The 26,064-nt window shown below is 43.5% G+C and overlaps 1 protein-coding gene across 3 annotated transcripts in view; it reads left to right on the top strand.

The window, feature by feature from the left end:
* RPAP1 (RNA polymerase II associated protein 1) overlaps positions 1-26,064 on the top strand; it is an 850,859-nt gene that overhangs the window by 25,705 nt on the left and 799,090 nt on the right. For all 3 annotated transcript variants that reach the window (XM_069638789.1, XM_069638790.1, XM_069638791.1), the window contains exon 2: positions 19,869-20,069. In XM_069638789.1, the coding sequence (XP_069494890.1) occupies positions 19,895-20,069 (175 nt within the window). In that variant the 5' untranslated portion in view covers positions 19,869-19,894. The remainder of the gene's footprint in view (positions 1-19,868; positions 20,070-26,064) is intronic.

The raw sequence follows: 26,064 nt of genomic DNA, 5'->3' as shown, positions 1-26,064 counted from the left end.
CAGTCCACAGACCTTCGCTTTTGCACCATCTGGATAGGGGTTCCCTGCTGCTCCACTTCTGGTCTGAATGATGTACGCCTCTCTGACGTCCGCTAGCTACCCGCCGCAGGGCCTCCTTCCTCTCCCCACCTCGCACCATGCAGTCTATGCTGCGTCCACCCCCCTCCCTCTCCACTCGGTTTTCTACCTGCTGGGCCTGAACATCTGTATGCCGTCCCCTGGTGCTTCCGTCCATTTGCGCATGCTTCCTGCCTCTAAGTGTACAGGGCATTCTGCTCTCCTGCTGCTCATTGCGTCTTCTCCCTGTTGCCCTCCGCGGCGGATCCTAGGGACCGGTCCAGATGCCCACGGCCTGCTCGTACCGACTGTGTTCTTTCCTGCCACAGGCCATGCACCGCCACTATTTGCTAAGCGGTCCCCTTCATGAGAGTTGTTTCCGAACCTATCTACACACTTTTGGACATCTCTGGGGTGATGGGGCTCCCTATCACGGTTTTTATCTTTGCTCAATCACATCCTTTTTCTCCATGTTTTGGGACTCGAGGAGCCAGCAGGACGCTTGGGCATCCATCTTGCCTGCGCCTCCTGGTGGTCTCCTGAAATTATAAATGTTTAATGTTTTCAAATCTTTGGGCCTCATTACGCTGTACCCCTGTTGTTGATACCGGCAGGTTGCCGCCGGACCTGTAATGATTTACTGGTGCCTGACTGTCCCGGTAACACCGGGGGATTACAACCCCAGTGGTCCGAAAAGTCAGGTGCTGATAAATTGTAATTCCCCATTCCCATAGAGTCCTATGGGACTCCAGACTGTTCTGCCCTCCTAGAGTCCCTTAGCTGGTGTTTGCTGCCATGTTGAATTCTAGTCTCCATTGGTGTCCTGTCCGGGGCCTTCCCATGGGAAGCAGTGGGCAGCTGAATATTCGAGAGCTTGGTACAGCTTCCACTAAGAAAAACATCACCTTTTAATTTTTTTTCTAAACTGAATGCCAAACAGATAGGTCCATTTTATTATATTTTTATAATTGCGTAATCAGTTCTTCTTCTATTTCGTTTTATGGACATTATGTTCGCTAAAGTAGGCCAAGCCCTGAAAAATCTGCAACTTACTGTCGAGTTACTGGATTTGTCCTTGCTTGCACGCCTTAACTAAAATACTTCCCTTTGTGATGAACTATGCACTTTTATAGCAATGTATGAGAGAGACAATCGCTCATTTGATTGCATTGGGCCAACTCTATGGACCCTAACCCCTCTGATCTATGAGGGGCATCATTCCCTAACACCAAACAATAAGGTCCTCCACACAGTTCTTGATGTTATTAAGCTCCAAACCCTTTTTTTTTTAAAAATGTTAGTCTAGGATTGTCTTGTGGGCCTTGTTCTTTGGGGGCAGAGGGGTGGTCACACCCTAACTGTAGGAAGTGATTTTAATCTCTTAGTTCTTGCATTTCTTTATAAAAACGTTTTCCATTTCTTCCTGGACTGAAGATTATCAGTGGAAGATCTATTTGCTTAGAGAGGAGTCCTCCAGGGAAGCTACCATTTCCTGATTTAGTTCTCCTGAAATGTATTTGGGGTCAAGATGTAGCTCAGAATCAGCATTCATCTCTGGTTCAAGTTATATTTTAAGCCCCTTTGTCTTTGAGGCATGTGAAGGTTTAGTCATTTTCCCCATTAAAGCAAGCAGACCCAAAAGTCTTCCAGTACTTCCAACAATCATGAGAAGTCAAACACAGCCCCACAAGACAAGAGTGCAGACCCCTGCCCTGTATCAGAAATAATGAAAGGGAGTTGAGCAGTGCAACCGTCCCCGCTCAACCCAGCTGCACCTAAGACCTTCCACAGGGTCATTAATAGGGCCACAAATTAAAGTATCAGTTATACTTAAATTAAAGCAAAATGGCATTTCACAAGGTTTAGAAAGGGGAAGAAAAATGTAGTTATAAGAAGTAGGTGCACCAACACAGTTCTAGTTGAGAAGCAATCTAAAGAAGGCAGTTCTAACAAATGTAGCTAGAGTCAATAGGCCTGTGCCAGAGGCAGTGGTACAGGGCAAGTGCCCAGGAGCAAAATGGTCTTGTAGCTGCAGTCAAGTCTTTGGTTAACGATTTTGAAAAGGTGGATGCAGAAGGTGAATGACAATGTTAAGAGAGAGGGGCGGCCAACCCAACAGGTAGGTAAATGAGCTGTCACTCACACAGTGGAGTGGTCATCTTGGCGGGAGACCCTCCAGCCTATCAGGATAGAGTGCGACATGGGTTGCAGAGGCAACCCTGTCCAGACGTCCTACTCCCCCTCCCACACAACGGACCCACCCCAGCCTCGGTGGCGCCGAAAGGATGGCTTCTTGGCAGAAGCCTGCCAAAAGGACGAACAAAGGATCCCCGGCCTGGGTTAGGAGTTTAGAGAAAGACATGAGAAAAAAGTTATATTAAAGTTCTGGCAAATAAAACCTACCGGAGTAAAGTTAATATTAAAATACACCGGCAGTATTTTGGAGGCTGTCAGAAAATGTGGTAGCCTCGAACAGTGGGAAAATCCCATAGGAAAATATTTGCAGATGAATATTTACGGTAGTAACCACTGCAACCAGCCAGAAACTTTTGAGAGAGGGACTGTATGGTACCCTCTCTAAAATGAACATAAGGGAAAAACTATGAACCCTTCCCAGTACCTCCATAGTAAGATGGGTTGTACTGGTTTAGTTCACGAAAATTGACTAGTAAATTCAGTGGGGGCTTTGCATGCCCTGGGAGACAGTAGTCAGTCCCAGGGTATTGAGTCTATGTTTGGGGGTCACTACGACACCCCTGTGTCACTGCACGGAGGGTGTTGTGTAACACATGTGAATAAAGATGGTTCCTATGGGGGTGAGAAAGTCCTATAGACGTTAAACACAAAAATAGCCTAGAACACACATAGCCAAAATGCCTAAGAGTGGGAAAAAGAGTGGGGGTGAGAAAGTCCTATAGACGTTAAACACAAAAATAGCCTAGAACACACATAGCCAAAATGCCTAAGAGTGGGAAAAAGAGTCTCACTCTTAGCAGGAAAAAAAGAAACAAACCCTTCAAATCCAGCAAAGCTGCTGGGGAACTCTATAGGTAAGGGAAATTAGCCATAGAATGAGAATTCTCCCTAACAGTCTTAGCAACCATTATGCCACTAGGCCACCAACATGCCTCCGGAGATCTGTGGCACTACTCCTCTGGCACTCCTATTTTCAACCTTTCCTTTCCTATTTGTTTCGGTCTTGCGTGTAATGAGGGATAGGATGGGATACCTTATATGCAGCTGTTGATAAGTAGTTCATCACATCTGAAGAGAGGGCACCTTCTACTCCTTGCGAATCTCGGACCTCTCATGGGCGCTCACTGCCGAATCAGGCTGTCAAACGTTGGCCAAGGTGCCTGCAGCAACCTCTGCAGTTTCTGGGGGTGCTTGTTTCTAAGGGAGGTTGGAGAAATGCACCAACATTAGCGGCTGACCTGTGGAGCTGTGAACAGGAGCACCTGATTCTTGTGTCTCTCCCTCCATTGCCATGGTCTCCTTCCTAATTGACATTTTAAGCCTGGTAATAGCTTGCATCTTGAAATGGTTATTCCTGATTTGGATATTTTGAGAACAAGGTTATGTCAAGCAAGCATCCCTACACTTCCCTTGTAGTTGGAAAGTGGGCACTTCGTTTTTCTTTCTGATTCCGACATAGCTTGGACATTGTTGCTGAATACATGGTTGTGACACCCAAGAAGACTTCTTCACCTTTAACACTTTTGCTTTGACTTCAGTTTCTCTGAAACTTTATGGGGAGTCTTACGAGGTAGCCAAGGGGGGCTTTCCTTGTTAAGGCTGAATTTGTGGTCTATTCTGTACAGTGCCAAAAGCAGAAAGGAACCTTCTCGGAGCGCTGGGGAAGGTGGAGGGGGGTTGGGGTAAAGTAAAGTGGTGGGGCTAGCATCTCTTAAAATAGGCATAATCTTTCCACCCCTTGACTTGCAGATGATCTGCCTCTCTAAGGGGACAAGCAGAATTCACGTTTAATGGAAATCTGATCCTGGCCTGTTGTCCTCTGCCAGTCTATAAACCTCTGCTGTAATACACAAACCATATCTTCCGAATAGAGGCAGGTACCCCAATGCATGTAGGGCGTACCCTGTAATATATTGTCCAAACTCTCCTTTTTCCCCCCCAACACGGTCATAGTTCCCAGCATAGAGTCCATAATAGGTCCATAACGGTAGACTAAAATGTACCTTCCACTGTTTCGAAATGTGATCTAGCCTTCTGCATTTCCCTTTTATTGGAGCACAGACTGTCCATTCGAAATGACCACGCTACTTTATCCACCTTCTGATGTAGTGCTGAATTGCCTGTGCAAACCTCTTGGAAGCATCTAGCCATGTCTGAGTCAGATGGGAGCGATCAGATCTATGCTGTCTGCCCCCCCGCCCTGTGGGATGAGTGCAGGGCTGAAAAAAAAAATCACCCATTTCTTTCTTTCCCTCTTTTCCCCATGTCCCTGCCATGGATCCTCGGCTTGGTAGACAAAAAGAATGCAGACACTTTCCTCAATCCAGCAGGTGCAGGAGAAGGAAATCTAAAACAAAGAGGTGATGGCTGGAAGGTTTAGAATGAATCTTAACCACTGATATTCCCTCCAGACCATCGTTCTTCGCCTGCCAAGCCATTACAGAAGGGGAAAGACCATTACAGAAGGGGAAAGACCTCTGTGAAAGATAGTGTGCTAAATAATCTGGGTAAGTCTCTCGTAACCAGGACTAATGTCTGGCAGAGGGACTCCCAGGAACCCCCCCTTGTTAATTTGGAGCAGGAAATCTAGGCGTTGGGTGCCTTCATCCACTTGGGTAAGTCCTTTGTTCCAGCAGCACCTCTGGAGAAGTTGGGACAGGCGTCCCGGTAATTCCTACGCACCATCATACTCGTTGGTAGCATGCTCTCGCACAGCACCACTGAGACACACTAAATGATTGTGCTGCCTTATGGGAGTGTGGGGGAGGTTACCCACTCCCCCACATCTCCAAAGTGCTGTGAAAGCTCCCACCTCTCCAGCGCCACACCCCAATTGGACAAAACAGCTTTCATGGAGCCATCTTTGATACCCAGGGAGCTGATGTGGAGGACTAGTTCCACTCTCTTCCCAGGCAACCTGCAAATAATGTCTTTTCGCAGCTAGTCAAACGTCTGACCCAACCCACCTGTACCAGCCCCACAGTCCCGTTTGCAGGGGGTAATTCACCCCACACAGAGCTCTAAACCTGCTCAGCTTCAGCAAGGCATATAGAGCTGCTGGTGGAAGCCGTCATATTCCCTGCTGCCCAGCTCTGCCTCGACAAGGGTATTCTAGATAGGCTGATGAAGAGGTTGTGATGGATCACTCAGACCAGGTGTTCTGATTAAACCAAGGATAGTCTTTATTGACTTTAAGAAAAAAAAAATAAGGAAAAGAACTAGATCTCAATTCTCCTTAATTCAGTCCACAAGTAATGTTAAGGGTTCCTTAATGGATATGGCAAGAACCTGGGTCTAGTCCTCGTAGGCCCAGCGGGACGGAGCAGCTTCTTCTTCGCTTCCAACTCGATTCTGCAACAGAAGGGAGAAGTATCTCAGTCCCTTCTCTCTGCCTGCCTTAAATAGGGGCTGGAGTCTCATAGACCAATCGGGGCACTTCACCGAGCGTAGTCTTGATAAGCCCCCCCAAGCTCCGCCCCCTTCATTCGTGGACACCGGCCACCATAATGAAACCAGCACTGGTGACTCGAGGAGGAGGCTGCCTTTTACGTCTTCAGGTCACAGAGTTTTGGGTAAGTTGTAGAAGCCTTTACCCGACTTTTTATTATGAATGAGTGTTTGCATTTCCTTCCGTTTTATTGAACGGTGTCCGAGAGGTAGCTCATATGGCGTTCTTGTCCTTCCTAGTAACCCAGTAGCAATACGGCGTCCTGGCTGCTTGCGCCCCGCAATACCTCTCGGTTGCTGCGTGGTGAGACTTCCTTTCTCCTCACCTGTCTCTGCAATGTGGTTTCTGCATGTACAGCGTAGCCCCCTTTCTTCCGTAGTCCCCCTGCAGTCTGCCTGAACATTACCGTTTTTATTGTTCAGGTTAGTGACACTCGTCTGTAACTGTTTTTCCCTACTGATTGAGTCCTTGCCCCACCAAGTGGGTTCTGGGCTTTCATTGATTCCCTCCACATCACCAAGGTTATCACAGAGGTTTATAACAACAAATAAGCTCTTAGTTTGGATGCAGGCTCTATAAAAACCTGAGACTTATTGCGGCTGTTAGAGAAGTGCCAGTACATCAACGAAGGGTGCTATATGTTGAATCGCAATATAAGAATTATTTGAAAGTTAGAATTTGTGAATTCCAAAAGGAAAGCCAGTTTTTTTTTCAAGAAGTGTCCATTAATAAAGTCTTGGTACATTTGTGAAAGATTGTTGCTGATTCCAGTGGTGTGATTTGAGCAGATATGTACTTAAAGATCCACGTCACCCCTGAGAGATAGGTTGACTTTTAGTCAAAACGCTGTGCTGTTGCCCTCAGCAAAATAATTGCAGCAAACATCATGCTATTTATTAATCTACATACTACTACTGCATGGGTGCGACAGATGATGATTCAAATGTTATTCGGGAAAGTGATCAGGATGCTCTTATCTTAGGAGCCAATGGTGTTGGTGATGGTGTTCCCCAGATCTACACATAAAGGGCTTCCAGCATGTTTACTCTCCAAAAACAGGAGAAATACTGCCAACAAAATAGAAATTGAGTAAAAATACTCCCAGCATGTAATAGGAAACAATGGACACTTTGGAGCCTGTCCACTGCTTCTGTCCTACATTTGGAGCACCACTGTGTCTGGCCTTTCTATGCCTGAGGGCCATTTTGGACAAGGCAGTTCCTTGATTGGCTCTTCCAGTGCATGTGATTGCATGACTTCAGATCTGTTTTTTACCAGCATTGCCCTGTGAAGGGGAGTGACCCTCCTTGTTCACTTGAACCCCATAGCAGCAGCCTCTGCTAACACCCTAGTGGAGCTGGGGATCAGCTGTGGAAAGATCCCTACATTTGGGCCACTATGGTACCTGGCCTTTTCCCATCCAAGCAACCGTTTTGCAACCAAGAAACAGTGTTTGTGGCCCATCCAGCCCATATGGCAACCTGTAAATCCATGTCCAGAGACATCCCAGCATCTGGCATTAACAGACAAGACCTGCACAGACAAGGGCATAGGCTGTATGGTCCTATTAAGGCCTGGAATTACCTCAGACCTGACTCCCATCACCCATAGCCAGCCCTTGAAAATCCAAAGTGAGCCCAAACTCCACTCTGAATTGCAATATCTTCTGTTTTATAGCCCACTGTGATTGGGGTTCCATCCTGTGGCCGTGCATTACAAATGAAATCACATCAGAATTGAACCTGGACCCTAGGACTGATTCATTTATGTTGCATTTGACCTGCATTTAAAAAAAAATGAATGTTTTCCAAGGTCTTGTATGACAATGGGTTAATCTAATTTTCGTATGGTCTGCATTTGAAAACTATATCCGAAACTAAAGGCCCTTATTTCTGATATCACTCTCCCTCAGCCCGCACAGCCCGCATGATCCAGAACCACCATTGGCTGAAATGGATAATAATCACCACAATACCCTTAAGAACTGTAATGACATAAACTTCCCACCTGAAATTACCTCTATAAATTGATGTTAACATTTAAAAAAACGACCTCCATCATAAACTGGACACCCATCTATCTTTCTATCTATATCTATTTGGATCTTATAGAGCGCAAACACTTTCACCAAAAAAGACATCATGGCGCTAGCAAAGATTTCAAAACAGTAAGGTGGGAATTTAAATAAAAAGATAAGTCTTACGGGAAGCTTTAAATAAGATGAAGTCTGCAATAGAATGTAGAGGAATCGCAAGCAAGTTTCAAAGTTTAGGACCAGCAAAAGGGAAGGCACAACCACCACAGCGTTCCAACCGATAGCATGGAGTCACAATGAGAGCTGAGGAGGTTGAGCGCAAAGAACTTGCAGGGCAATATGGAAAAATGACTCCTGCACCGATGGCCAGCATTTGCCATGACAGACGCGATGAATCAGGCACAATGATTGAAAGTGGATATGTGCTGCCACTGGAAGACATTGAAGGTTGCAGCGAGCAGACATACAGGCTGGAAATACAGTAAACCTATCACTAAACAAACAGCAGCATTCTGAAACACTTGCATGCATTGTAATAGATAGGAAGGCTGAGCTAGTAGAGTAGCATTGCAATAGTTGAGGCTGTCGTTAATAGCAGCAGCGACAACCAGAGCATGAAAGCTGGCAGGAATAAAAAGAAGCACTTTCTTCAGCTGCTTAAGTTAAAAAAAAAAAAAAAACAGCTCTGCAAGTGGTACTAAACTGTAAATCGAAGGATAATGAGGCAGGGCTCTTGACACCAAGATTATTTACAGAATTAACTGGGCCTGGGGCCTGCCCCAAGGTGGACAGCCAGAAATCGGATGTTCACAAAACAGAAGAAGAGGGAGGACCAACCACCAGCACTTCCATCTTATCCTGATAAGCTTAAACCAATTTTGACCCATCGACTCACCAACGGCCAAAACCAAGCTCTAAGGCGAGCAGCTGTACCCTCGCACTCAAGATCCAACCAAAAAAGCAGCTGAGTATCATCAGCGTAAGAGTAAAATCGGAAGCCCTGGGAGTGAATAAAGGCAGCCAAAGACTGAATGTGTATATACAATAGCAGCAGGGAAAGGGCTGAGCACTGAGGGACCCCACAAGAAATAGACACCTGAGATGATTTAAAAGGAAACGCAAAAGAGATTGTGATCGAGAAGAGAGAAAAGCCTGGGACCAATCAAGTACAGGGCCTGAAATATAAACTGCCTGCATCCTAGCCAAAAGGATGGTGTGGTTGATGGTATCATGGGCGGCGGAAAGGTCCAGTACAACTGGACCCGTCACACCAGCCTGATCATGAATGATAGACAAATCGTCAACCACAGACACTAGGATGGATTCGGTACCCATTAGGGAAAGGAAGCCAAGTTGGAAAGGGTCTAAGTTGTTAGCAGATTCTAAAAATGACCTTAGCTGACGTGCAACCAAAGCCCCCAATAGCTTAATCAAGAACGAGAGACGAGGAATAGGTCTATAATTAGGAAAGAAAGAGGCAGTTAGCAAAGGTTTTTTTAAAAGCGGGATCACTGGTGCATGTTTTAAAAAGTCAAGAATCTGGCCAGAAATAAATGAAGAGTTGATAGCGTCTGCAAGAAAGACATCAATATGGGTCACTACAGATTTAAGACAATGAAGTGGAGTAGGATTTATTAATTTATTTTATTTATTATTCACTTGTTAGGCACTTATACAGGAAGCACATACTGTTTCAAAGCGCCCACAGGGCAACAGGGAGGCGACGGGGGATGATAGACAATGTAATTACAACAATGTTACATAATTAAATGCAACAATATAAGAAGAGACAATGGGGAGAGGGAAGACAAACTTACCATGCCTTGTGAGTGTTCAGAACGTGCAAGTACAGAGGGGAGAGGGGTATGGGGTAGGTGGTAGGTGCTGTGGTGCTAATGGAGAGCAGCAGGTGAAGTGCTAGGAAGAAAGGTAAGTTAAGTGCAATCTCCATTGGTGGAGCGTGAGCCGAGGCAAGTGCAGAGGATGGAGCGTAGCTGGGATGGCCATGCACACCAATCAAGCTACTGTGTGATTAGCAAATTAAATTAAATCAGGGGAGAGCGGGAGGGAAGGAAGAGATAAAGATGAAGGTCTTGAGGCTTTTCTGGAACTTAAGGAGGTTCTTCTCAAGACGAAGAGGGAGGGGGAGGCTGCTCCAAAGAAGGGAGCTTGCTGAGCAAAGCGATGGACACCCTGCCCTCTGTTTAGCAAACTGCTTTACACAAGGAGTTGGTGCCAGAGGAACACAGGTGTCTAGAGGGGGAATATTTATTTTGAAATAGACTTGCAGATAGTGGTCCCCGGTCCCAGACAGCCTTGTGGATGATGCAGAGGTATTCAAATTTAATCAGTGCTGCGAGCGGGAGCCAGTGAAGACTTTGTAGGGCAGGAGAGATGCAGTCCCTGGCAGTCCCTGGGCTTGAGGCCAAGGATAAGTCTTGCTGCCCTATTCTGGATTAGCTGGAGGGGTCGCAGAGTGGACAAAGGTAGATTGAGGAGGAGGCTATTGCAATGGTCCAGCCTAGAGCAAACCAGAGCGTCTAGAGGGGGAATATTTATTTTGAAATAGACTTGCAGATAGTGGTCCCCGGTCCCAGACAGCCTTGTGGATGATGCAGAGGTATTCAAATTTAATCAGTGCTGCGAGCGGGAGCCAGTGAAGACTTTGTAGGGCAGGAGAGATGCAGTCCCTGGCAGTCCCTGGGCTTGAGGCCAAGGATAAGTCTTGCTGCCCTATTCTGGATTAGCTGGAGGGGTCGCAGAGTGGACAAAGGTAGATTGAGGAGGAGGCTATTGCAATAGTCCAGCCTAGAGCAAACCAGAGCTCGGGTAACATTGAGTCTCTGAGGGAAGGTGAGGAAAGGTAGAATTCCAGGGAGAAGCAGATTTAAGACGCAAGGTGGCCTGCATGACAGCAAGACGATCAGTACGTTGAAAAGAGCTGAAGGAAGGTAAATCCTGATTCACCTAAAAATGTATCGGCAAAGAAGCAGAGTTAACTTCAGAGGAATCGGTTTATATTCATTGCATCGAATGCCTTAGCATCTTAAAAAAATAAATAAAAGCAACGAAAAAAAAAGCATTGAATGCGTTTAAAAGAAAATGTAATGGGGGGGGTCACCCAAAAAACGTGTTTTTTTTACCCCTTAAAACTCATTGCAATTAAAATAAAACCTTTACCTTTGAAAAAAATCATTCAATGCTTTTTTCGATGCATTTTTACGATGCTTTTGGCATTCAATGCTTTGTATTAGATGCAATGACTGGATACCGAGGAATCAACACAGACAATGTTAGACCTCATGGTCTTGATCTTACGAACAAAGAAATCGGACAAATGATTGCATAGAGAATGCGAGGTCAGAACAGACAATGGGAATTTAGGACAAATTAAATCTCTCACTGTTTGAAACTATTTCTTGCGATTATTGATGGCTAGCCGATTTGTTTTCTGCATAGCATACACGTTTAGAACCTTTTGATAGCTACGTGATAAGAGGATTGAGCTTTTTTGACGATAACTGTAAACACAAGATCATAATTAAGATGCCATTTACGGTCTGTCCGACGCAATTGAGTATGAAGGAGAGATAAATCTGACATGAACTGAGGTGCTGAAGGACGAGAGTGCTTATGCCTATGTTTCTGGGGTTCTAAGGTTTCAGCAGCAGCTGAAAAGGCTGAGACAAGACAGGTCTTAAACTGATTGATATTGGGCCTATAATAACACAGAATTGTACACTGACATTCTCATTTTTACTAATCCCTTACATCTCTGGAAGGTGATTCTAGAAAACCTTTTTCATCACATTTTCTGAAATTCACACAAATGCAGGACTGCTGGCACACAACCATCCTGCCACACAAAACCAAACTCGCCATAAACACATACAGGAATGGAACCAAACTCGATCTTAGTTGCACTTGTCGACAGACTACACAAACGTATCAGATTACTAAAGGAGAGTAAGAGCTTCCAACTGATCCTTAATCCTCCAAGCACCTTACCCCTAACCAAATCAAGACACTCAACCAATGTCGTCGACCCACGTAAACCCCCTGAACTCTCTTCCAAGGAGGAATGTGCACAAGCTCCAAGGCTCCAACCCCCTAAACCTCCCCAAAAACATTCTCTGGTAGCTTTACCGACTATGCCAAACCCTGCTACGGTTATCACTCTAAAGCCCAGCCAACCTACATTCTCTCTTCCACCCAAGAAACCGTAAATCTAATCTCTAAAAACAGGCATAGTTAACAGTAGATCAGCTCTCAGAAAGCAAACAATGGGCCTCATTATAATTTTGGTGGTGCAGGAAAAAAGGTGCTGTTAATTCTGTGACTGCCACTTTTCCCGTACAGCAAAACTACAAGTTTGGGGTGGGGGGTTACCTGATATACCTCCAACCAAGAGCTGGAGTTAAATCGGGACCCCACCTGCAAAAAACAGCCGTATTTCCGGCACAGGTATTACTGGTGCCGGTAATAACCGGCAATTCCCACCATGGAGTCCTATAGGATGCCATGGAATGGGGAATTACCACTGTTGCCGGCACTTGTAATATCCAGGAAACATATCAGGTGCTGGTAACGGTAGCTAAATTTGCCGGTACCCTGCTGGAATCAACGGTGGGATTCCGGCAAACCTCTAATCACCCCCATTGCTTCGAGGAGTGCAGCCGCAATCATCACGCTCCGCTCCTAGACGCACCAGGCCCATTTCTCTGGCCTCCATGACCTGATTTTTCCGAGTCATCCCACACAACCTTATGACATGGTTGTTCATAGTCCGGTACAGCGCCGCAGCTGCTACTTTAGCAGATGATTACCTACACAGACAGCATCACGATCAGCGATCATCCTGATGAAGGCCACCACTACTTTGGGCTCTTACCCAGCGCAGCATGGCCAAAACACTCCAGTGTCGATGTTTTGTGACCCAACCCCTGTGTTAATGTGTTTTTAGATAGTGTTGTGTACACCGTCTTGTTTAGACCCCCGGACCTACTACAGTCTGGGTTCGCACCTCGTCAAAAACCTATGTTCTCACTTACCTGTATTGTATACTTGTCCATCACTTTGGAAAATGTACCTCGCCAAGAGAGAGGACGATACTTTCCTGTATTTCCTGTGTTAAATAACATCTGTCCGTATACGTTCGTGCTTATCGAAAGTCGTGTAAATATTCAATTGTATTATCTGTGCAAAACCCTTTTGGAGGCTAAATAAAAAAGCATCCAAACCAGATAACTGTCCACGGATCTCCCACCCTGATTTCTAGCATTTTGCATTAAATAATAGAGTGAAACGAACATAGGACGTTTTTTTAGATTTAGTCTGTAAACCCGTTTGTGTACAGTGCAGCTCCCTTGTGGTACCATCTGAATGTAACTTGCGCTCTGAAACACTTGTGTACGAGCGCGTTACAAATAAAATATCATATCACAACACAATGACATTCCAAGAATGACAAATCTCTTTGTTTACAGCTACATATTTTATTAAATGGGCCATTCTATCTGTTTGATATAATTGGTTGATTCTCTGTTTTTTGTTTGTTATGCTAGCAGCGTTCTGCAACACTTTCCATAATATTCAGACAATTTCTGTTATTTTGTAGTGCATTTATGTCGCATTTTCTGGTTGATTATGTCTTGTAGTTCTTGTTTGGTTTGCAACCTTTTAGTTCACGCGAGGTTAGACAACCTGGATTGTGTAATATTGTCTGCAATTGAAGTCTTTTGAAATGCTTGTTTATTTTCATTGTAATGTTTCTACAGTGTCAGGTTCAGTATTGCACATAAGCATATTACTATTCTTTTTGTCTTGTGATATATTTTCGCCATGTAACTTCAGTTTTTAGTGAGGTTTTCTAGTTGGATAACTGTTGATTGTTTTTATGCTGTGACTTTCATGAGCCATTTTATATTTTTTGTTGTGAACGAAAGTCCAACTGTGTAAGTTTGTTTCTAACATGGCATTTAAAATGTTAAATTACCTTGCCTGATATTGATAAATCTAAATCTTAAAGTGCTGGGAATGCCTTGAATTTTCTCTTCGTTGTCCTTCCCCTAGGGTCTGCTATTCTCTGTGAAATGTAATGATATATAGATTCTTTTTTTTAATTAATTTTTAAAATAATTTGAATGATCTTGGTTGAATTGTACGAATCTGTATCTAATCGGGACATGTACTCTTTGTCATGTGTTCTGATGGAAATATCTTTACTTCGCTGTTTCCCACTATTTGTTTTGTTCTACATTTGATATTTACTAGACCTGTTTGTAATTTTTCCTTTCCACCCTTTTCCCCTTATCTTTAAGTTGTTCCGCTGATGTTAATACTCTGTTACTTAACTACTAACCGGTCTCCCTTTCTGTATTTGAATGAAGTTGAAGGGGTCTTTCAAGCGTTTCTGTTGGTCTGCCTGATTGTATCAGATTCAGAGGATTAGCCGAGTCAAAGATTTTCCTGGTGCGAACAAGTGTTTTGTTATGATTCTTGGATAACCATGATAGTATTTTTTTGCCGTTCGCAGCATGTTGGATTTGCCTATGTCTTCTGGTGTCGTTCTCATTCTTAAACTGTCTCTAGCCTTTCTTTGGCACAAATGGGTTTTAACAATTGCCTTAAACCTCAGCTGCCCTTTCAAAATTTTATTTTCTGTTCAAAAGCATAGAGTTGTAGGTCACTTTCCAGTACTAATATTTGTAAATATGTTACTTCGGGCTTGTCATGCGCAATTTCAGAAGTTGTAGTGAAAATGTCAGTAAAGTTGAAAGGAAGTTAAGTCTGAACTATTAACTACTTGAAATAAAGTTAAAATTTGAAACATTTTGTAAAGGAGGGTTATGTAGGGATTTGGTATTATCCTGCATCCTAATGGAACCTTTGGTCAGTGTATTGATTGACAATGGAGTGTTAAGGGTTAGAATGTTTATGTGTGACTGGGGTTCTATGTGAGTCAGTTGGGAGATGTAAGCCTACCTGGGAGGATGCAGGTGTATGTTGCCCTGAACCCAGATGTACCTGACATTATATGACCATCATAATGTACTGGAACTAAATAAAGAAGTTACTGGAACTTCACCTGAGGTCATGGTCATCTGTGGGGAAGAAGGAGTTCTACATTGGCGACGAGGATGCTGGCTGTGCTGGGGGGACAGCATTGAAGATGGCACATACACCTCCCCCCAACCCAAGAAGAAGACCTCCCAGGTAGGGCGAGCGCTTAAAACTGTAGGCGCAGAAGGGCCCAGCGCATGGAGCTCAGGGGCAGAAAGTAAGGGGCTGCGCCAGAGCCAGGGGCCAGCTGGCCTGTCACTAGAAGGACCGGTCAGGGAAAGAGGAAAGCAAGAGACTGAGGAGGGGCTGAGGGCCCAGAGACTGATTGCTTAAGGGGTCTGGGACCACTAGCTGCAGCATGGAGGGCTTGGTGCCCATGGCAGTAGCAATTTGAAGAGGCCTGGGGTCTAGTTACGCCTGGAAATTATGAGGAAGCCATGCTGGGCAGCTGAGGGATATAGCCAAGGCAGTAGCAACAGGAGAGGCTTGGAGCCTAAGCTGCGCCTGGAAATTAAGCAATGAGGAGGCATGCTGTGCAACTGAGGACTATAAGCCCAAGGCAGTAGCAACAGGAGAGGCTTGGAGCCTAAGCTGCGCCGGGAAAAGAAACAATGAGGAGTTATGTTGTACAGCTTGAGGCCTGGAGTTGGGGCAGCAGCAATAGAAGAGGTTGGGAACCTAAGCTGCGCCTATATGTTAAATAGAAGATTGGTGGCGAATGTGAAAAGCGCCTGGAGCAGAGGAGGGTCCTGGGGGGCCATTCCAGCATTTGAGGGGGCTTGGAGCCCATACCTGCACCTAAGAGACTTGTAGCCCGTGGCTGCACCTTAGGGGCTTAGAGCCCATGTGCAGAGATGAAAGAATATTGCCCAAGACAACATGTGTAGTGCCTGGAGGGGCAAGGGCCCATTTGCAGCAGCGCTAAGGAGGTGCCTGTAGGAGCTATCACTTATATGAGGTGATGAGGATCTTTGAGGGCATGTTGTCAGTAGTTCCTGAGGGGCTTGGAGCTTACTTAAGAACTGAGAGATGCGGTAGGAGGCAAAGGGAGTACAATTTTTATAGCAGGCAGCTGGCAGCAATGAAAAGCAGCATTATGAACATACCAGGAAAGGAACGCTTCGGGAGGTGATATTTACAAAAGGAAGTGTGGCAGATGGATTGGTAAATCCATTTCTGTTGCGGGCGGCTGCATTTCCGCCCGTTGGAATTTTTTTTCAAAAAGCTTAAGTTGTGAATGATCTTAATTGCCGGAATGAATAACAGAGGTACTTTTAAGTTAAGAGATGATGCTTTCACGAGCATAAGTAAAGGAAGCAATTTGGTCTTGCCTTCATTGAATTGGTTAAGTAGTTATAATTAGTTATTGATTCAGAATCTGTTGTCATGTGAGGCCTGAATGGCATTTGGACAGCGTGAGTGCATGAGAGCGTGAACCTGTATGTTGTCAGGTGTAGTTTCTTGTGGGATAGGTTGTCCTGTAATAGGGGTACTTCATGGAAGTTGTTGAAGCTTAAGAGCAGAGAACAAAGTTTATAGTTTTTAGATTGGATTTAGCTCTCAAGGGTGTTTGTAATTAATCAACCAAGGGATTAAGTGATCCAAATGTGAGGTTTTATTAAGTAGGTTAAAATTGCATATTAGTAGAAAGAGATTGAGATATGCGTAGTAATAGTGTTTTCTGAAATGCTATTTGGTATTTATGTTGTAGGTACATTGGTATGAGAGGTATCTTGCAAGTGGTAGTAAGCATGTTTGATAGGTGTGCACGGGGGGTGTGTAAAAGTCGTGGCCTCTGTTACCTCTGTCAACAAATACTTGGTAATGTTATGATGCAAAGGCAAAAAATTGTGGTACGGTCATGTTTAACTAACACGCTTTTCCTTCCACAGATGGACATTTAATGAAATATAGGTTGCATTGACAACATTGCTAGAGTTTGGTATGTGGAATCTGAAGTATAGTTATGTGCACTAATGTTTTATTTCCACAGGTGGGACTTTTGTAATGCAGATGTATTAAGACCTTATTTAATGCTAAAGTTTAGAGTGCTAAGTGTCAAACAAAGTTTTTTTGTTTGGTTGTTTGGTTTAGAAACCATTCAGAGTTTCATGATGATACAGCAAAGACTATAGTAGAGTCATTGATGTTGGTATGATGCTGGTGTGAATGAAGTGTGGTTTCCCTAATAGGAGCTGTATTGTATTTAGGAATACTTTGAACATGGGCAATTTTAGGGGTAATGGTGTCACAAGAAGTGAAGTAGTTACCCGGGTATCTGGGATACTCAGTCTAGTTGGAGGTGGTGTGTATTTAGGTACATACCGGTTTGCATTGTTGGGTGTGAGGGAGATGTGTGTGTGTTCTTTTGTGGGACGATGAAGTCAAGTTTAGGAAGAGAGGTATGGGTGCCTCTATTTGTAAAAGTTTTAGTAAGGATGTTTGAGCAGTTGGGTGCCTTTTCCTCACTTGGTAGAAAGAGGAAGGGGCATTGATTGTAATTGTGTCCCACGGCTGTGTGGACTATTTTGGAATATGTAATGAGACTAGCAGAATGTTCTCAGTTAGGAGTGATGAGGCAAGTGCATTGAACGTGGGGTTGTTTGTGTGCGTGTTGTTATTAGCCATTATGGTTAAGTTATCTACTTGTGTTTTTATGTCCCTAAGGAAGGGAGATATGTAGGGATTTGGTATTATCCTGCATCCTAATGGAACCTTTGGTCAGTGTATTGATTGACAATAGAGTGTTAAGGGTTAGAATGTTTGTGTGACTGGGGTTCTATGTGAGTCAGTTGGGAGATTTAAGCCTACCTGGGAGGATGCAGGTGTATGTTGCCCTGAACCCAGATGTACCTGACATTATATGACCATCATAATGTACTGGAACTAAATAAAGAAGTTACTGGAACTTCACCTGAGGTCATGGTCATTCTGTGGGGAACAAGGAGTTCTACAGGTTACTTAACATATATATAGTTTCAAAATGTGTAGATGACACACTAAATGCATAATGATATTGAGTGCTTTGCAGCAGTTGATGTTATTTTGCAGCTTGTTTTCAGGAAGGTGGTGCTGAGAGAAGTGGAGTCTACAATGCGAGTAGTGTTGTAAGCGTAGCATGGTGTTAGGATCACATGGATAAAGGGGAATGTGGCATGGTGACAGACACCCAGACATGTATCAAGACAGGTTTTTCGGTTTATATTGATAGATCTCAAGTTAAGTGCTCGCTGCAAACATGGGGCCAGCCTGCACTTTGCAAGTTTGAATCCCAAGGCAGGGCCGACTCAGCCCTTCATTCTTCCCAGGTCAGTTAATTTAGACCCATTAAATGATTATGCAATCACCCCTCGTTTTAAGGCATACAGGGCTGGTAATGGCCCACCAGACCAAGCATAGGTAGACGTGCACAAAGCGGCAACCTCAGCGAGGGCCCAGAGCCATTACCTGGGTTTATAGTCATTGCATCGAAACGATGCATTGAAATGCTAATGCATCGGAAAATAAAGCATAGAAATTCTATATTTTATATTAAAAGTACATATCCATCGAAACTTTTCCATCGAATGGATATGTACTTTTAAATGTAAAAGATCGCATTTCGATGCTTTTATGTTCTACATTAAAACGTTACATGGAGCTGTCCACTGCTGAAATTTCGGCACTGGCCAGCTCCTTGTAACATTTATTTTTTGTTGATATATTGGGGGGGTTCCCCCCAGACCTCCAAAGCCTAATGCCCACCCCCTCTTAACCCTAACCCCTAACCCTAATCTAACCCTAGCCCCAACCCAAACCCTATCCATCAACATTAACCATCGAAAATGATTCAATGAATATGCTTTTCGATGGAAAGACAATTCAATGAATAATTTTCGATGGTATGGCTTTCGATGGACAGACCAGATACCATTACCGGCCCTGCATGCCTCCAAAAAGGAGGTGATTGTCATTTGCACCCCAGGGCTTAGTCTAGGGTGCAAATAGTTAGAATGTTTTTTTAATCTTTTTTTTTTACGGAAGGTAGCTGCATGTGTCGGTTGCCTTATCTCCCATGCAAATAAAAGAAAACCAAGATGGCCACCACCATAGTAAATAGAAAAGGGACACAGTCCCATTTCTATTTATTTTGTGCTGGTCCCGACATGAAGGAGTGCAGCAACATCCATGGCCTGCAGGTAAGTGGGGGAGGGAGAAAGGGGGGTGTTGGCAATGTCGTATAAGTCGGGTGGTTTTGGAGATTGGGGGAGGGACTAGTGGCTATACCACTGAAACAAAGATGACGCAACCGCGGAAGGGGTGGTGTGCAAGTGGCTGGTGGAATGTGGGTGGATACTGGCACTTTCTACCTGTGTTTTCAGCAACCGGATTGGCTGAGTGCCCTTCTGCAGCTGAAATGTAATATTAACATCTTTGGTTACGCTGCTTAGTTATCTGTTTTGACGCACTTTGTAATAAAACCTACTAATATTATTGTACGAACAGACCGCAAAATATACGCTCATTACTAAAAATTGGCGAATAACCGATGGTATTCCTTGTGCTTATTGAGAACAGGGTCAAGTGATTTTTATGCCTGGAGGGTAGCTTGCAACTTTTCATATTTCAACCTGATTAAAGTGTCTTTAAATGTCATGTTTATGCATTCAAAATAAAGCAACTTTGTGTGCAAAGAACAAAATCATCAAGTATCGTTTTCAACAAGGAATTTCCTAAACAAGCGAAAGCTGGAGGGAACAGAATGTTTAGAAGTGCCTGTTTTAGTAGCCTGCTTCATAAATGTTGTTCATTGAACAAATGACGGTTTCATTTTAATGTTATTCACATTGGGTTCTGACTCTTGATGTAACTGTAGTGTGTATTTATACTTGCATAGCTACGTATGACACGTTGCGCTGTGCTTAAGAATTGCCTATTTACCACAATAGCCTGTTTCATGAAATGGAAGTATCTATGAAAAGCTATTATTGTGCTCGAGTATTGAAGGATATGCTTTAAAACCCTTTTTCAAAAGACACCACTACAATCATGATCATCTTCTAACCTTGTGTTTACTTTTATTTTTTGAAGCACCGGGTAGTAAGACAATAAGGGAAATGATGCTGTCAAGACCCAAACCTGGGGAGTCCGAAGAGGATCTCCTTCAATTTCAGAATGAGTTTCTCGCGGCCCGGACACCTTCTGCTGCTCAGGTGGTGAAGAAAGCAGACAAGAGGAAAAGCAACATTGATGGTTTTGATGGGGACAAGAGAGATGTTGTCAAGCTTGAGGGTAACCATGAATTTCTTTTTCATTATTAGGAGAGAAGCAGATACTTGGACAACCTGTGTTCCCCATGTCATGAGGCAGAGTGGCAATATATTAACCCATGTCAGCAAAGTACATGCAGACAAAGAAACATTTAAAATGTGTTGATTTTGCTGAATTGTTAACCTGTTACTGCCACACTTATGGAAGAAATTTTTCTTCAGTGCAGTAATTTAATTGTAGCCATAAATTGGTATTCTTTTCAACAGAGTTGTAATTCTGCAGTTCGATGACAAGCTAGATATTTTTTTTCTGGTGCTGTTTGTGGTGGATTTATTTCCAAATGGTGTGGCATTAGTTGTGTCATCAAACATAAGAAAGTTTACTCTGTATACGTATGACACAAATATACCCATAGATTGCACTAACAGGGAGATCAAGCCATCTACCTCAAAACAAATACAAGGAGATGGATATTCAATCAAAAGTTGATGTTCTTTATATAAAAACAAATATCAATTTTATTCATACAAAGTGCAAGTAAAAACACCTGCAAAATAGTCACAAAAACCTATTATACTAAAATCCTAAATACACAACTTGATTGTTCAATCACATCAATATTACAAAACACAAAAAGACATACAGTAATTAATACATTTCAATAATCAACCCAGCCGATCACATTGGCTGGACATGACACAGTGATGAATTGATCCACCTAAATTGCCAAAATGTCAAATAAGCCCGATTTATATAAGTTTCTGTCCCAAAACGCTGCTACTAGCTGAACATTCCTCAGGGGCAAAAGATGTAAAGCAAACAATGTGTCTTGTAGGTGGCAGGAGAAAATCCCTCAGGTTGTTCCTTGTGTTAGTTACACAAATCCCTGTATACATGGGTACACAATTAAAAACATGTATAAATCTATGTGCTTCAGCAGTCCATTACTTGACCTAGCTAAGAACCTTCACCCCACAAGGATAAGAAAGTAAACTACTAATAGTGTACCTGCAATTGTCTGCGTCGTTAGGTAATCAGACAATAGGTGCAACTCCAATTGTTGCACAACATCACTCTAGCGGTCAGCTTGCTACCACTCAATTGGGTGCCTGCAAGGCAAAGTAACTTCCTTTAATAATTTCATATCTTACCACAAGAAATAAAAGGAACCGCAGGTAGTATGTCCAAAAAACAACTCCTTACCTTCCCTCACATATCAAAAGCCCAGAGTTTGTGGCTTCCAATATTCTCTAATTTTCCATCTGTAAGTACCAGACACTTCAAGGAATGTATGATTCTAGTCTCAATCTGAATAGGATACCTGTGAGCCAGACAGAAAGGAGGCCCCATCAGAGAAACAAATATCAATAGGTCCAATACATGGGAGAAACCAAGATATCAAGATCTTACTTGGAGTCCTAGCTGATCGTATGCAATAGCCAATATAGTTGTTCAATGTCAGGTTGAAAAAAGTCTTTCACTTCAGGAATGTCATTATCCTACAAACGACAAAGAACTCTATGTACAATCAAGGTACTAATAGCCCAACGTTAAAGCCCCACTTCACAACTAGTTATTAGTCCTCATTCATCCTTCATAAGGGCAGTCTTACCTCACAAACGTGTAACAACTAGCTCACGACCCGTTTAGCAACTGAGTCCCCACATGAACCCGTCTTAAATGGTGCCGTATGGACGTTATAAACTACCGCTCTCCATGAAACCAATCGTGTTCATCAATAATATGCGGTAAATCCACTTGGCTCTACAAAGAACACCCCAGACATATCGAAGGAGCACAGTATTAATCATGAGACATTTAAAATTCAAAATGAGAGGCAGGTAAGTGCAACTCTCGAGAAACGTCTCTAAGATAAAAAAAAACACAATCTCGCACTGGCCTAGGTCCACAAGTCCAATAAGTGATCGGGAGGTCAATATGTACCTTGATTGTACATAGAGTTCTTTGTATAAGGGTGGCGTTCCCTTATACAATTTACAAAAGGTTCCAAAGTTTCTGCAGCCAAATTGTCACCCAAGATGGTAGAGCCCACAACAAAGATATTTCCAAAGGTACCAAAGGTGTTGGATATCACCCCACAGGCTATGCCTGCCTTATAGGAGCTCCAGTCTAAAACCGCCCAAAATCTGTCTTGTGATTGTCGGTGTTGTGTAGATCAACTATCATGCGAAACGGAGCTCATAAAATGGACCTAGCTCCTGTCTCGTATCGCATTCTTATACTCTAGCTCCACTATTTATGTTGTTATCACCACGTAAAACAACTAATTAGCCAGCATTGGGGCACATGTTTCTCCATGAGTGATTTTAGGGTTTGAACCTAGAAAGTCCCTAATAGTGTAACTGTGGTATAGTTCCATTTAGAAAGCGTGCCTAATTAGCATCACTGTGCTAAAGTTTGAATCTAGAAAGTGTGCCTAATAGCGTCACTGTGGTATAGTTGAATGTAGAATGTGTCCCTGATATCATCACTGTGCTAAAGTTGAGTGGATATATCTCTGTATCTCTTATTTATGCTATGTACCTATGTCCCTAAATTATCTGTATCACATGTTTACCCTATCCATCCTGTCGCTTTGTATACGTATGCCGCTATGTACCGCCCCCCCCCCCGTCCTGCTCTCGTGCTTGGTTGCAGGTGCTTTACTGATAACCACCATATCACACTACTACGCTTAATCTCTCCTATACACCATCATTCAACTAGAACACAGCTATGCTATGACACATTCGGCCCAGCTGTTCTCATACTAACATGACCCCACGAACACCTCATCATCCTAATAAAACACAGCTAGCTGAGCAAATACCGGCTAGTTTAGGCATCTACTGATGCCTAACGCAGCCAGAACTCAGTCTGAGTGTCCACCCTCCAGACTGAACACATCCAACTGATTTCCTCAGCACCACACCTACTGCTGAGAAGCGACTATCATGCAACAACCACACCAGCTGCACACATACCTCTCTCTCTCCCTCTCCCTCTCCCTCTCCCTCTCCCTCTCCCTCTCCCTCTCCCTCTCCCTCTTCCTCTCTCTCTCTCTCTCTCCACTGACTTGAACTGCGGTTCCCGAGGGCGTTCAACCTACCAGCCCTTTGAGGTCATACCAATGATACATAAGGCGCTATATAAATGCCAAGTAACCTAACAGAACATAATATTTTCATATTCAATAGACACAGCATTCTCTTTGTAGAAAACGGAAATCATAGCTCATTTCTACTGTATTGTAAAGCTCCATCTTCAGAGTGATATGTACCATTGGACAAACTTATTTATGATTTACACAGTATTTTTTGCACAGTCCTGGTTTCATTAACAGGTCAGTAACGAAAATGTACAACTCCATCACGATAAATGTCAAGAACATAACAATCTGGGTACATACTACACCGGTTTTCAGTTAAATTCTAGAAAAAATGATTAAAGAAATCCTAGGTGGTCAGCACTACAAAACTCTGGATGATAGATCACTAAGGTACCTGACATTTTGCCACTGAATGTTTTCATTAAGCCTTGTCAAATGGCTCTTGGAAAGAAATATAAGTTTTTGCTCCAGGATGACAAGTTTTTGGTTTATATCGGCCTGGGATTTTCCTCTCACTTTTCTCAAAATCCACCATCTGAAATCCATCTATTGTTATTAAAAGCCAGTTTCGCTCATTGTCTGACGATTCGAGTAGGGTACCCCCCTACTGGTCAATTTATCCATGAGTACATTGGCCCCTTCCTCGTAGTCTTGTTTGGTGCTACTGTTGCGTTTTAAATGCAAAAATTGGCCAAATGGCAAGTTATCCCGAACATGTCGGGCATAATGCACCGTAAGTGCCTGGAAGTGTTACAGGCTGTTTGGCTGGAGATCCTGCTGGATCTATCTGACTGACTGCTGGATTTACTAACTTTTCTGCGAGAGCCGTCGGCAAGAGGAAGTGCCTGCTACTCGCAACGTGCTGCATTTGGACTACACGGACCACAATCCTCGGCGCTTTTGGCTGCCCCTCCCCCTTTCCATTTGGATTGGCGCGCTTTCCTTGAAAACATCCGTGCACGCGCACCGTAAGTGCCTGGAAGTGTTACAGGCTGTTTGGCTGGAGACCCTGCTGGATCTATCTATCTGACTGACTGCTGGATTTACTAACTTTTCTGCGAGAGCCGTCGTCAAGAGGAAATGCCTGCTACTCGCAACGCGCCGCATTTGGACTACACAAAGTAAATAGCTTTGTTTTGATTCTCGTATTGTGTCCCTTTCCTGGGAGTTAGTGTTTGTGCTTGTGCTGCCGGTCATTTTCCAGTTTTACTCACTACCTACCTCTCGTTTTTCAGCCACAATCCTTGGCGCTGTTGGCTGCCCCTCCCCCTTTCCATTGGGATTGGCGCGCTTTCCTTGAAAACATCCGTGCACGCGCACCGCGCGCACACCGTAAGTGTCTGGAAGTGTTACAGGCTGTTTGGCTGTTCGGCTGGGCGGGTGGGCGAATTTAGAGCACAATTCTTTATTTAGTCTGCAAGACCCTCCATGCTGGTAATATCGACCCGAACCAAGGTAGGACCAGTTTTGGTTAGTTTCATGTTATCTTTCTGAACACATTGAAATACACTGAAAACGGAATACTGTAAGGTTCAATGCGTGTACAATCGCCTTGCACTTATTTAAATATTACAAAAGATGGCCAGTGGTCTGAGAAATGGCAAGTGTTCTGGTATGGTGCTGCCTACTAGCCTTAATGTCGAGACCGAGAATTGTATTGCACCCTCCCCAAAAGGTGATGTTGATGCAGGGAATGTGAACTTAGATGCACAGAATATAGTACCTAATGCTTCAACTATCGTGTCTCCAGGTTTGGCCAATGAAGGGAACTCGCTTAATAGCGACTTTGATATTAAAGCATTGGCTGACCTGGACTCTCGCATTAGATTATCTATTGGCCTGTTGACCCCATTTATTCCTAGAAATCGCGACTTGCAAGAAAATGCATACGGCAATGGTGCCCACCTACTGTCTAGCCCGCACTTGCCTATTTCAATTGTAAACAATACCGTGTTTGGTAATGTTTCTGAATCAGAACTTCCATTAAGTCCCGATCCTGGCGTTCCCTATTCACAGAATAATGGTAGCGAATCCAGTATGCCTCATACTCCTTAAGATCAAGAACCTTTCACTTTTCCAGTGATAATAAGAATACTTGACTTGCTAGATAAAGGGCGCAATGTCACTCATTTAGAATTGCCAGACATTAAACATACCATGAGCGAGATCGTGTCCAAAGTCACTAGGATGGAAGGCTTTATTCTTGCACTAGAGGGGTTCTATTTAAGTACTAAGACTCCCACAGAGGCTAAAATTAAGATCTCAGATGAACAAAGTACGCAATCTACAGAATCCTGTTTTGTTAACATACAGGGTTCTGTAAATCAACCTTCAAACTAATTTGATTTGTTACGATGTGAGCTAGGGACTATAAATTCTTCCTTAATTGACCTTAAGAATAAATTTGACCTACCAACCCCTAACACCTCGCCAGAAAAAAGGGAGACACCTGCTGATAGTCCGTCAGTCCTAATCAAACTTATGGACGAACACAAACCGAACACAGGTTCTGTGGAATGTGAATCCGACTATATAGGCTACTCGTCTAGAAGATTCCGCAAAAATCAAAAACGCGGTGTTAAACGTGCTGAAAAGAAATGTAGATCCTCCAATGAAAAAAATAAAAAAAATGTTGGTGATCCCGGACAGTAGCGGTGAAGATGCGATTGATGTAGCACAGCTTTCTGTGTAATGTCAATCACATCTAGGTGCTGACCATTGGAAAGTGGCAAATATAAAAGAAGTCAAATTAATGTCAATTCCTTGTTGTCATTTAAAAACAGGTACTGCCGAAGTGCACTCTGAATATGCAAATACTTCAATTCTGCACGAAGTAACAATCTGCTATGATAACTCGATTGAGATCGAAGGTGAAGTACAGAAAATCCAAAAAATACTTCCCAACTA

Source organism: Ambystoma mexicanum, chromosome 14 (assembly GCF_040938575.1).
Source record: "Ambystoma mexicanum isolate Mex_15411 chromosome 14, UKY_AmexF1_1, whole genome shotgun sequence".
NCBI classification, from domain to species: domain Eukaryota; kingdom Metazoa; phylum Chordata; class Amphibia; order Caudata; family Ambystomatidae; genus Ambystoma; species Ambystoma mexicanum.
This window is presented reverse-complemented; position numbering and strand designations above follow the sequence as displayed.